Raw genomic sequence first — 12,581 nt, forward strand, 5'->3', positions numbered from 1 at the left:
GCAGCAACTTCGGACTCTGCATTTCTGAATAAAACATTTCATCTAGCCTCTTTATGAGTGCAAGTAATCAATCGCAACCGGGACTCTTTGGTGAGTGATATTCTGATGTCGTGCAGCTATAAAGATAATGATGTAAATAAAAATAACATCAACAACAACAAAGCCCACTGCCCTCATCATGACTGCCCCGTGGTAAATGTAGAGGTGTAGTCCTCGATGTGCTCGCTCCCTGCTGGTGGAACGTCCTACATGAGAGTCAGCTCGATTCAACCCTTCTGGAGGGAATTTGGGCCTTATTCTTCAAGCCAGGCCAGATACCTTTGAAGATTATCCGCACATAATATCAAGACATATGACCTGTTGATTAACCAACTTTTGTGTGGACAGCAGCAGCAGAGATTGAAGAAGCATCGTTGTTGTTGTCTCAGCTGCCATGCTGGTAGAGCGAGCTGGTGGCCACTGCTGACCATTACACCATGGCAGCATCCTCCATTCTCATCATCACTGCCTCATGAAATGGAAATATAACGGGGAAACTGACGATTGTGGACAATGGCCCTTCTTCAGAGCAGAGATGGAGGGACATAGCTTGAGTCACTTGTATGAAGACTCATACATTAACTGAAAACATCTGCAAATGTAAAACCGAACGTAGCAGCAGCAGCAGCAAGGACCCTCCTGAAAAAAGAGTCCTACGACTCTGCTTGCCTCTCCTGGATAGAGCAGACAACATTAAATATAATCGCAAACATGGGCGACATCGCTGGGGCGACGGAGGGACGCGTTGCCTCCCATGGGCCGTCACTCACTTGCTGCTGTTGGGCAGCGACTCGGTGCCGCGGCCCCACGAGATGCTGGGCCTCGGGGCGGCGTGGAGGGCGCAGGCGATGTTCACCGAACCGCCGCGCACCGCCTGCACCACCGTGGGATGGCTGTGGTTAAACTCCGGGGCGAATGCTGCCAGCCAAGGGAACACACGGCACACGGCAGCAGGAGCCCTGCGTCAACGCGGCCCTGAGCCCCGGCTCGCCTGGACGCGGTGGCGATCGCCGCGTCCCCTCCGTCGTTGAGACGTCAAAAGAGAGCGTCACTTAAGTCGGTCAGGCAAAGGGAATGCTACTGACATAGAAAAGGCAACGATAACAATACAGGTGTTAATGCATTCGCAACACCACATAGACACCTATGATAAGGCGTCAAGTGGTAGAACATGCAAACAAATATGCTTGGATAATTAATATGTGCATTGCCCTTAACAATGAATTGGCCTACACCAGAGAGACAGCCTTCTTTTGTGGCTTCATTTCACGAGTGCTAGACTGAAGAACGCTGACCATCTGCCCCGACTGGACATCTGTGAGAAAGAGCTTCATAGGTCATCAGATTCCTGCAGTATAAATAAAGTTCATGATATGAAGCAAACACGCAGTGACATTGCATTTCAACATGCAGGTGTATTTCTGTAGGACGCTGTCTCTGACGAGGTCAAGTCATTTCCGCATGAAGTGCTTTGCGTTGATGAGCTAGGGCAGGAGGCGTCTCCCGCAGGGGGAGTTGGCCCCAGGTCGAGACGACTGACTGAGCGGCGGCCGAACGAGGAGGGGACTCGGCCCTGGAGGACTCCCCCTGCACACGAGATCAGCTCCCGTGTAGCAGGCACTTGGATTGGTGCATTGCGAGGCTGTGTAGGATGGCAGTGGATAGATCATGGCTGATGATGATGAGGATGATGAAGCATACACATTACAGCGTAGAAAATGTGTGCGTGAAGCCACGATACACGATTAATTAACAGGAAAATCAAATCCCATAATGACATGAGCAACAACTAAGCAATTCAGCAGAGATGATTAATGCATGAGGTGCACATGACACTTTAAAAGGTCCTTCAGCATTGATATTTCAAGCAAAGCCATGGCTCCCCGGGTTGAGCCTGCGAGTCACGTGCGTGCGCTGTGCCGAGTTACCGTATGTCAGCCTCCTCTGGGGCACAACACAGACTAATCGTTCCTAACACTGTGTTCAACAAGTAATGAATCAAGATTAATCAGCTCATTAATTAATTTGTTTAAATATTCAACCGGACTAATTCAACGGGAACATTCTCACGCAAACACCTGAACCTGAAGACGCACTGAGACCAGCTTCGCGAATCGTCAGCAGTCACGGAGTGCTCGGCACTCCCCTGCTATTGTTTCTATCCGCCCAGTGAAATAAATCATACAATTCGCTCACTGGGCAGATGGGGTTGCTCCTTGTCCTCTACTGACACTGCTGTCTGGAGCTGCCCCCCCCCCCCCCGGTGTCCACACGGCCCTTGCTCCCCGCGTTGAAGGCCATGATCGAGGCATCCCTCGCCTCCTCTGCCTATCCACAGCAAATTCCCACGCATCTCAATGCCACGTCCCCTTCCCCGTAGCATCTTCAGTCCTACAATGCACATCTTCTCTGCTCGCACAGCGGTTTGAGCTAGTCACATTTTAGACGCACCATCAATTAAATTGACCACATACATACCATAAATCAGATTCTAGAATATACAAATGAATATAAAATACCCCATTCTGCCTGGTTTTCCAGATAATGAAAAGACAAAAGTGACCAAGTGTGTTGCTGGCTTCACAGTGTCCTTGCAATGCCCTCTTGGGACACTTTACCGTGTTAAATACTGGCACGGTGTGCGTGGCCAGGATTCAAACGTGAGTCACTCGGACTGTAGCAGAGTGCGTGAAGTCACAGTCAAGTCAAGGTGAAATGGCCACTGCTGTTGATGTCACTGCACCTTGCCATTGCTTCCTCCATCCTGCGAGGTCCCTCAGCTATTGGACACTAAATCCCCAATCTCCAAGGTCTACTCTTGCAGTGTCCCACCATCTCGCTGGGGTTGTCCCTCGGGTCGCCGACCTCGGATTCCCGTCACAGTCACCTGCCCGCCTCCACCCTTGCTCAGGTGTCCCACCCATCGTCGCAACCTCCTCCTCTTCCTGATTTCATTTACACATTTTACTTCCACCTTTAAAAAAATACTTAAAACATGTTCCTTCTATCATGCCACGACAAACCAAGCAGAGGACGATGTACCACAGAAAAACGTTCACTCACTCAAACGAATGCTTTTCCTCCAACACTGAAACACACTCCAACACTTACCAAGCAACTGCATTCAATCTTGATTTGAAGCTTTCGTGACTGCAGGAATCCATACTCTTTGGTTCTTTTGGTAAAATCGCGTAGGTAGAAAAATAATAGATCACCACGTTTCGATCGCAACACAAGCAATCGTCATCAGAAAGAAAAAACTGCTGAAGTAGGCAGTTTTTTCTTGCTGTGGTTGTCCCACCTGATGACGATTGCTTGTGTTGCAATCGAAACGTCGTGATCTATTATTTTTCTACCTACGTGACTTTACCGAAAAAACCAAAGAGTATCAATTACATCTACTTGTATAGACCCACTCCGCGAAGTAAGAAATCACCATTAAGAAGGGATATAAAGTTACGAGCACAGCTAAACAAACTTTTTAATGATCGACCTGACTTGTTAGATATGTCATGTGCACCCTGCGTCTCATTAACCAGACATTTTCTTAAAGACAGAACCCAAAAACGAAACAACTCTGGAAGCTAACTGTGTGTGCAATGTCAGGACCTCTCTGGCACGAGTTGTATATTCGTCGAGTGAGAAAATCTGACTTTAAAGCTCCGGCAAGCTGTACAATTATCATATTTGAGTGACATCATCTCCATCGCAGGGACCAGTCTCTCCACAACACAACCACTGACAACATCATACACGGTAGTGCTCATATCATGGACCACAGAGGAATGGTTGGCAGAGTCAAACCCTGACTATAATTTAACTTGCAACTTTCCAATGGTGTAGAAACGGCTGTAATCACGATACTACCCAGTAAAATATTTGACAACGAGATTTCATGAATGTAACTTCTCATGTTTTGACACTTGTGTTGCATTGATTTAACATCGACTACTTCTCGTCTGAAGCTGCGAGAAGCAAAGCCTTTGTCGGTCTGGGAATATTTCAGATTAGCGGTCGCCCATTAGGAGCCAGTGAATTGACTGTAATTTGAATTTAATTGCGAGCGATTAGCACGCGCCACCAATAGTGAAAAGGCAGTGCCTTGCACCACGGTCAGCCATGCGGAATTTATATAGAATTTTAATGATGAGTGATGGCACATTCAGCTGGTCAGGGACCATCTTAAGCTTCTATAATTAAAAATAATAATATATTTATAAAAGTTATAGTGCTTTGCAATTAAGCAGAGTAAGGATTACAGTGGAGGAGTGGCGATGCAGTGGTTCGCGCTACTGATCTCTGCGTCGGTCACAGGAGATCGCATCCCGGCCTCGGCTAACATCAGTGGCTGGGTGAGAGTCTAACCAGTCCTGGGTCTCCTCCTTTACAAATACGCACTGGAGGGCATGGTGAATTATGGTTACACAGCCTCCATGAATAACACCATAAGAGGAGGTCTTCATTTAGTTTTAGATCGATGAAGGGTTGCAATTTGTTTTTAGGATTAAGTACGAGAAATGATTAAAATCGAAAAAGACGATGTACTTTGAACTTCTTTCGCACGGTACGTAGCCAACCAACCATGCTACATTGAACTATACTCAAACATGCGTATAGACTGTTTAATGAGACGACGATAACTGGCCACAGGACAGAAGACAAGGTGTCGTGGGGTTTGCAGTCCAGAGTCACATACACGCGAGTCAATTCAAGGTCCGCTCTCGTGTGCGAGAGCCTCAGCCGCGGCTGGAGGCAGTAGCCAGCTGGGCAGTAGCGTTGGTCACGATGCCAGTCGTATGCCACGAGAGATTTGTGTGGAAACAATGACGTTTACATATTGGCAGTAAATATCAAGTGCTCTCAAACTGGAAGAATCAGCACATCGAAAGTAAGGAAAGCGGGTGCAATGTATTTGTAATGGTCAGCATGAAACGCGTGTCGTGTAACATGGTCAGATACGTCCGAGCTAAACGCAAAGCATTGGATCATGCTTATCTATAGCAACACTCCTGAGCATTTAGGATAATAATCCACATTTCTATAACAGAGACGAGTCCATCCAGACAAGAAGACAATTTGTGTTAAGCACATGGAGGTTTGTTGTGTTCCTGCTTCAAGTTGTACTCTGCACAATGTAACGTTACAGGGTGCCCCTACAGTGTGTAACTTTACAGGGTGCCGCTGGAGTGTGTAACTTTACAGGGTACCACTACAGTGTGTAACTTTACAGGGTACCACTACAGTGTGTAACTGTACAGGGTACCACTACAGTGTGTAACTGTACAGGGTGTCCTTGCAGTGTGTAACTGTACAGGGTACCCCTGCAGTGTGTAACTTTACAGGGTACCACTACAGTGTGTAACTGTACAGGGTACCACTACAGTGTGTAACTGTACAGGGTGTCCTTGCAGTGTGTAACTGTACAGGGTACCCCTACAGTGTGTAACTGTACAGGGTACCCCTGCAGTATGTAACTTTACAGGGTACCCTGCAGTGTGTAACTTTACAGGGTACCACTACAGTGTGTAACTGTACAGGGTGTCCTTGCAGTGTGTAACTGTACAGGGTACCCCTACAGTGTGTAACTGTACAGGGTACCCCTGCAGTATGTAACTTTACAGGGTACCCTGCAGTGTGTAACTTTACAGGGTACCACTACAGTGTGTAACTGTACAGGGTACCACTACAGTGTGTAACTGTACAGGGTGTCCTTGCAGTGTGTAACTGTACAGGGTACCCCTACAGTGTGTAACTGTACAGGGTACCCCTACAGTGTGTAACGTTACAGGGTGCCCCTACAGTGTGTAACTTTACAGGGTGCCGCTGGAGTGTGTAACTTTACAGGGTACCACTACAGTGTGTAACTTTACAGGGTACCACTACAGTGTGTAACTGTACAGGGTGTCCTTGCAGTGTGTAACTGTACAGGGTACCCCTACAGTGTGTAACTTTACAGGGTACCACTACAGTGTGTAACTGTACAGGGTACCACTACAGTGTGTAACTGTACAGGGTGTCCTTGCAGTGTGTAACTGTACAGGGTACCCCTGCAGTGTGTAACTTTACAGGGTACCACTACAGTGTGTAACTGTACAGGGTACCACTACAGTGTGTAACTGTACAGGGTGTCCTTGCAGTGTGTAACTGTACAGGGTACCCCTACAGTGTGTAACTGTACAGGGTACCCCTACAGTGTGTAACGTTACAGGGTGCCCCTACAGTGTGTAACTTTACAGGGTGCCGCTGGAGTGTGTAACTTTACAGGGTACCCCTGCAGTATGTAACTTTACAGGGTACCACTACAGTGTGTAACTGTACAGGGTGTCCTTGCAGTGTGTAACTGTACAGGGTACCCCTACAGTGTGTAACTTTACAGGGTACCACTACAGTGTGTAACTGTACAGGGTACCACTACAGTGTGTAACTGTACAGGGTGTCCTTGCAGTGTGTAACTGTACAGGGTACCCCTGCAGTGTGTAACTTTACAGGGTACCACTACAGTGTGTAACTGTACAGGGTGTCCTTGCAGTGTGTAACTGTACAGGGTACCCCTGCAGTGTGTAACTGTACAGGGTACCACTACAGTGTGTAACTTTACAGGGTACCACTACAGTGTGTAACTGTACAGGGTACCACTACAGTGTGTAACTGTACAGGGTACCACTACAGTGTGTAACTTTACAGGGTACCACTACAGTGTGTAACTGTACAGGGTACCACTACAGTGTGTAACTGTACAGGGTGTCCTTGCAGTGTGTAACTGTACAGGGTACCCCTACAGTGTGTAACTGTACAGGGTACCCCTACAGTGTGTAACTGTACAGGGTACCCCTACAGTGTGTAACTGTACAGGGTACCCCTACAGTGTGTAACTGTACAGGGTACCCCTACAGTGTGTAACTGTACAGGGTACCCCTACAGTGTGTAACTTTACAGGGTGCCCTACAGTGTGTAACTTTACAGGGTGCCCTACAGTGTGTAACTGTACAGGGTGCCCTACAGTGTATAACTGTACAGGGTACCACTACAGTGTGTAACTGTACAGGGTACCCCTACAGTGTGTAACTGTACAGGGTACCCCTACAGTGTGTAACTGTACAGGGTGCCCTACAGTGTGTAACTTTACAGGGTACCCCTACAGTGTGTAACTGTACAGGGTGCCCTACAGTGTGTAACTGTACAGGGTACCCCTACAGTGTGTAACTGTACAGGGTACCCCTACAGTGTGTTACTGTACAGGGTGCCCTACAGTGTGTAACTTTACAGGGTGCCCTACAGTGTGTAACTGTACAGGGTGCCCTACAGTGTATAACTGTACAGGGTACCACTACAGTGTGTAACTGTACAGGGTACCCCTACAGTGTGTAACTGTACAGGGTACCCCTACAGTGTGTAACTGTACAGGGTACCCCTACAGTGTGTAACTGTACAGGGTACCCCTACAGTGTGTAACTGTACAGGGTACCCCTACAGTGTGTAACTGTACAGGGTACCCCTACAGTGTGTAACTGTACAGGGTACCCCTACAGTGTGTAACTGTACAGGGCACCCCTACAGTGTGTAACTTTACAGGGTGCCCTACAGTGTGTAACTTTACAGGGTGCCCTACAGTGTGTAACTGTACAGGGTGCCCTACAGTGTATAACTGTACAGGGTACCACTACAGTGTGTAACTGTACAGGGTACCCCTACAGTGTGTAACTGTACAGGGTACCCCTACAGTGTGTAACTGTACAGGGTGCCCTACAGTGTGTAACTTTACAGGGTGCCCTACAGTGTGTAACTGTACAGGGTGCCCTACAGTGTATAACTGTACAGGGTACCACAACAGTGTGTAACTGTACAGGGTACCCCTACAGTGTGTAACTGTACAGGGTGCCCCTACAGTGTGTAACTGTACAGGGTACCACTACAGTGTGTAACTTTACAGGGTGCCCTACAGTGTGTAACTTTACAGGGTGCCCTACAGTGTGTAACTTTACAGGGTGCCCTACAGTGTGTAACTGTACAGGGTGCCCTACAGTGTATAACTGTACAGGGTACCACTACAGTGTGTAACTTTACAGGGTACCCCTACAGTATGTAACTTTACAGGGTACCCTGCAGTGTGTAACTGTACAGGGTACCCCTACAGTGTGTAACTCGTAGCAGGGACAGCGCAAGGCCGCAGAGGAGAGGAAGCTGGGTCTCACCGAGCACACGCAGCTGGGCGCTGGAGTAGATCTCGCCATGCTCGTTGCTGGCCACGCACTGGTACATGCCCTCGTCGCCCATGTGCACGCTGGTGATTTTCAGGCGGCCATCATCACGGCTCACCAATATCCTGCCCTGCAGAGAGACCGCACGCAAGCAGACGCTCCGCACCCGAGCTCGGCAGCGAGCGAACATGCGTCGACCCTTTCATCGTTAACGGCCTTTAAGCCTCACGATGTGGGCCTCAGGCCTGCTTAGCTTCGCAGAGCCGATGAGGTCGGACGTATTCCAGGTGATTTGGTCACAGGCGATCCGTCGCGTTACTCACATTGCACTGTGAACATGCCGTCAGGATTCCTCGCTAGAAATTCCCGGAAGCTCTTGTGGTTTTTCGATGTCGTGGATTGTTGAATTATTTGCGTCATCTTTTCCCGACTTCGAGGGGAAATAAGCCAAACAAACCCTCGATTCCAATTAACACAGCTCGAGCATTGATGGTGGGGGGGGGGAGACAGTTCCTGTGTCATCCCGGCAAGGCATCACACAGACGTGGCCCACACGCGTGACGGGGTGTGTCGGGGCCGCTGGTGTCGAGCAACACGTCAGGAATCGTGGGGCAGCTCCCATAGCTTCCTGAAGCCAGTGGTAAAAACTCTGTATTGTGATGGCGCGAATCACCCTGTCCCCAGAGGGACAGTACTGTTGACTACTAAGAGAGTCACACAGCGCTCACTGAATCAACTTTGGAGGGAGGTTTGGACAAATTACACTTCACGGAAACTGTTAAAAACTGAACGAGTCATGTACTCCAATTATTATAATCATGCTTCTTTTTTTCATGTTAACAATAAAACAAATCTCTTCTGCGTCAGCGATGAGAATTGTGATAAAACCATGCACAGCAGCAGCAGCACGACTGGGTCATGACAATCGTAGTTTGTCCACCCGGTGCACTGCTCTTTGTGAGAAGGTGCTCCCGAAATAATTGTAATTGACACAGGAGTTGAATATACAGCCTAAATATATACTTCATGGGAATTATCTCCACCTCAAAGTGGTTGTACAGAAGCAAAAACCACCGAGAAAATATTTCACGTTAACGTAAGCGACTGCACCTTTCACGTTTCCAAGGAGGAAAAATGGTGTGTCATGTTGTAAAATCCATTATTGCATTTGTTTTCAGTGGGGATTAGTTATTTAAGAATATTAACATTTTGCCCAACAGGCATGGTGGGGTGGGGGGGTCAGTCTTTGTTACTGCCAACCACGTAACACAATAAATAAATAAACCACCGACAGCCACTCCACGCTGTTGTCATTCACTGGGAAGCCACAAGTGATGCCACGTTAACCTGGGTGTTACTGTAAACATACTGTCGGGTCCAACTTGAATAAATGTGGAGGTATTCATTTAATCAGCTGGGCTGCATTAGAGGCCGAGCCAGAACTGAGCCGTGACTAGGAACACGGCCTCAAACGAAGCCCACAAGAGCTCTGGGCTGTGGTGTTGAGGCTCCAAGGAGAGTTCCGTTTACCTCTTCTCTAGCACGAGCTGCCCATGCCTACCTTTGACTCCAGGAGGATTCCATTCCGCAGCCACTGGTACAAGGGTGTGGGCGTCCCTGTGGCGTTGCAGCTCCAGTACAAGTCGTTGCCAATGTGAATGTTTGCGTTCACGATTCCGAGAGTCCACTGCGGGCGAGCTGCACGGAGGCAATCGAATGAAGGAATGAACGAAGGAAGGAATGCAACAAACACAGCAACTCCGGATACTTTCTATCAAAACATTTGGGAAACCGACTTTCATGAAAAGGTAAAAGTGCAGCCCCGAAATTGCTTGCTCACGCTATTGCTGGGAGAAGGGCCTCCACTTCACGGAGTTCTAGAGCCCCTACAACAACAACAGCTGCCGTTCACCGCTAAGTGGCGGTGACGTCTTCACAGCGCTTATGCTTGGTTCGGTGCACTTTGTGGTCAAGTCAAGTGCTAAAGACTCGCTGCTGGCAGGTAATGAAATAGGAAGACTGATTCCGCCGACAAGACCAACAAAGTGGAAACCGGTCACAAAGCGTGCGTTCCATTCATCGGCAAAAAGCTCCGTAGCGAAACTGCAGCCTCACCGTGCACAAGGACCTCGGTCGAGGCGCTCGTGTTCCCCAGCTTGTTGTTGGCGTTGCACCGGTACGTGCCGTTATCGGAGGTCTGCACCTCCTCGATCTCCAGCACCGGCCCGGCCTGGAGCAACAGGGCCCCCGGCCGGTGCCACGTGATGTTGGGCACGGGGCTGGGGAGCACAGAGCGGATAACGCCGTTTGTACGTACGCATATATGTTGAGCTTCTTTCGCGCCGTACATAGCCAACTGTGCTAATCGGAGGTGTGGGGGAAGGACAACACAGGAGGATTAGAGGGAGATCGGGGGCAGATTGAGGAGGAGATCGAGTGGGAGATCGAGGGGGAGATTGTGGAGGAAGTCGAGGGGGAGTTCTCTAGTTGACTGAGGATGATGCTGCCAAGTAGATGTTTTGTAATGAGGGGGATGATGCTGCTGCTGCTGTGTAATTCCAATCGAGTAATTTGCAGGTATTTTTTAGCATTTGGATGTCTGATCAATACTAGTTACATTGAATGTATTTCCTCCGATAGAAGAAAACTAGGGGACCCAGAGGATACCCATGCAGGACAGGGGGAAAACCAAATAGCCGAGTGCCCAAAACGGGCGTCAAACCCATGCACTTCTTGCTGCAAGGCACACGTGCTACCACTGCGCCACTCTGCTGTTCGAAGGTTGTGGAGATCATAGGATGTGGTGGAATGAGAAATGAGAAAAGTGGATGCAACCACAGGAGAATGGGCAGATAAAAGAGGCACGTGGAGAGAGGATCAAAGTAGTGGACTCCATTCAAGAATGGGACCTCCAGCTTAGAGAGAACATGTAGTGTTCTTGCCAACAACATCTATAAACCTAGTAGCAATTGTTTAACAAGCCTGACAAGGCTGATGAGACCCTAAAGGTCAAAAAAATAGTTTTATTGTTTCAACCAATGCTGTGGGATATTTAAACCAACCCTTAAATAATATTGGTGAGGTAGCATCGTCAATAATTCGGTGCAGGTCTTACAGCAATGCATTGTCAGTAATTTTTAAACACGTAAACACCGCTAGCCTGAGTCACGAAACGTAACACAGTGATTAATGGCATGCCAAATAGTTTACATAAAATCTATTGAGCAAGCATGACTTAAGCACTCTAGTTAAAACGGAGCTCTTTAATGAGACTTCACCTACCATAGTGTGCATATATATAACTTCAATCATTTTTTTTTTATATTTCCACTGTGTACAATGCATCAAAGCAAAATTTTGTTTTAATATTTAATTTAATCCCGGGTCCCCATAGGTGCGCAGCAGCAGCCACGCTTTTGAAGAGACAACTTGGAGGAGGTAACATCACGTGCCTCTGCCCGACACGCATCGGGGACCGGGATAATTGCCGCCACCGCCACACCGTGCAGACGCGTGGCTGGCTGCTCGTGGCGTGGCCAAGTGCACGGCTCGCCAGCCGAACGTTGCCGGCTCGTTGTTGTCGCTGTTGCTTAGACCACGGTTCATCGCCTCTAGCCTCGGGGCATCGCTACCGGCTCTGGCATGGTGACCAATAGATGTGGTTCTTATTGTTGTTGTTATGGTCACAGAGCACAGGCCCCAAGGCTCAGAATTCCAAGCGGCCAGCAACAAACGGCACTCGTAACATTCCGGTTCCGAGTCGACTCAGCCTCTCATCCCCTCTCGGGGTTCGAGTGCGGCTCCCCCGAGTTGCGTTCAGGTCGTGCCGCACGTTGCTGGGCACGATGTTCGACGGTTCGCCAACAACTGTGTCATCGTCGAGAAAGACAGAGAAGGGCGGTGGGGTGGACGTCGGGCCCCACAAAAGCGAGCAGCTCAGCTCGGTTCAACAAAAAAGCTCACAGCAAGTGGAGCGAAGCGTCGGACAACGTACAACACGTGGCACGACCCCAACGCACGTTGCCAGGGAGCTGCACGGCGGTGCAACGGTGACAGCCGGCGCGGGGGAAAACGAGAACCGCTGTGCTAGAAGCACAGAGTGGTCGATCGAGAGGCAGTCTGTCCACCACCGCCTACGAAAGGTGGAACTTCCACCACAGGCTCAGAGCTGTCATTGGGGATGAGCAGTGCGCAACGCTCGTTTGGCGCCCTGGACAAACGATGCGGATGAGGCTGCCATAAGCACTAATCCAAATTGATCGTTTCCATGGTGGGTGTCAGTTTATCTTTCGGCCTAAAGCTTAGTGTTTACTTTTGATCATATTGCGCAATTATTGCACAATT

General features: G+C 48.9%; 1 protein-coding gene across 7 annotated transcripts in view; it reads right to left on the bottom strand.

Moving 5' to 3' along the window:
• LOC116952791 (contactin-2-like) overlaps window positions 1-12,581 on the bottom strand; it is a 353,699-nt gene that overhangs the window by 70,804 nt on the left and 270,314 nt on the right. For all 7 annotated transcript variants that reach the window (XM_032972435.2, XM_076074531.1, XM_076074532.1 and 4 more), the window contains exons 9-12: window positions 10,353-10,516; window positions 9,799-9,935; window positions 8,232-8,367; window positions 810-957 (exon numbers count right to left, since the gene is read on the bottom strand). In XM_032972435.2, coding sequence (XP_032828326.2) covers window positions 810-957; window positions 8,232-8,367; window positions 9,799-9,935; window positions 10,353-10,516 — 585 coding nt within the window. The remainder of the gene's footprint in view (window positions 1-809; window positions 958-8,231; window positions 8,368-9,798; window positions 9,936-10,352; window positions 10,517-12,581) is intronic.

The sequence above is a fragment of the Petromyzon marinus genome, chromosome 48 (assembly GCF_048934315.1).
Source record: "Petromyzon marinus isolate PM22_M1 ecotype Great Lakes invasive population chromosome 48, UKy_Petmar_22M1.pri1.0, whole genome shotgun sequence".
Taxonomy (NCBI): Eukaryota; Metazoa; Chordata; class Hyperoartia; order Petromyzontiformes; family Petromyzontidae; genus Petromyzon; species Petromyzon marinus.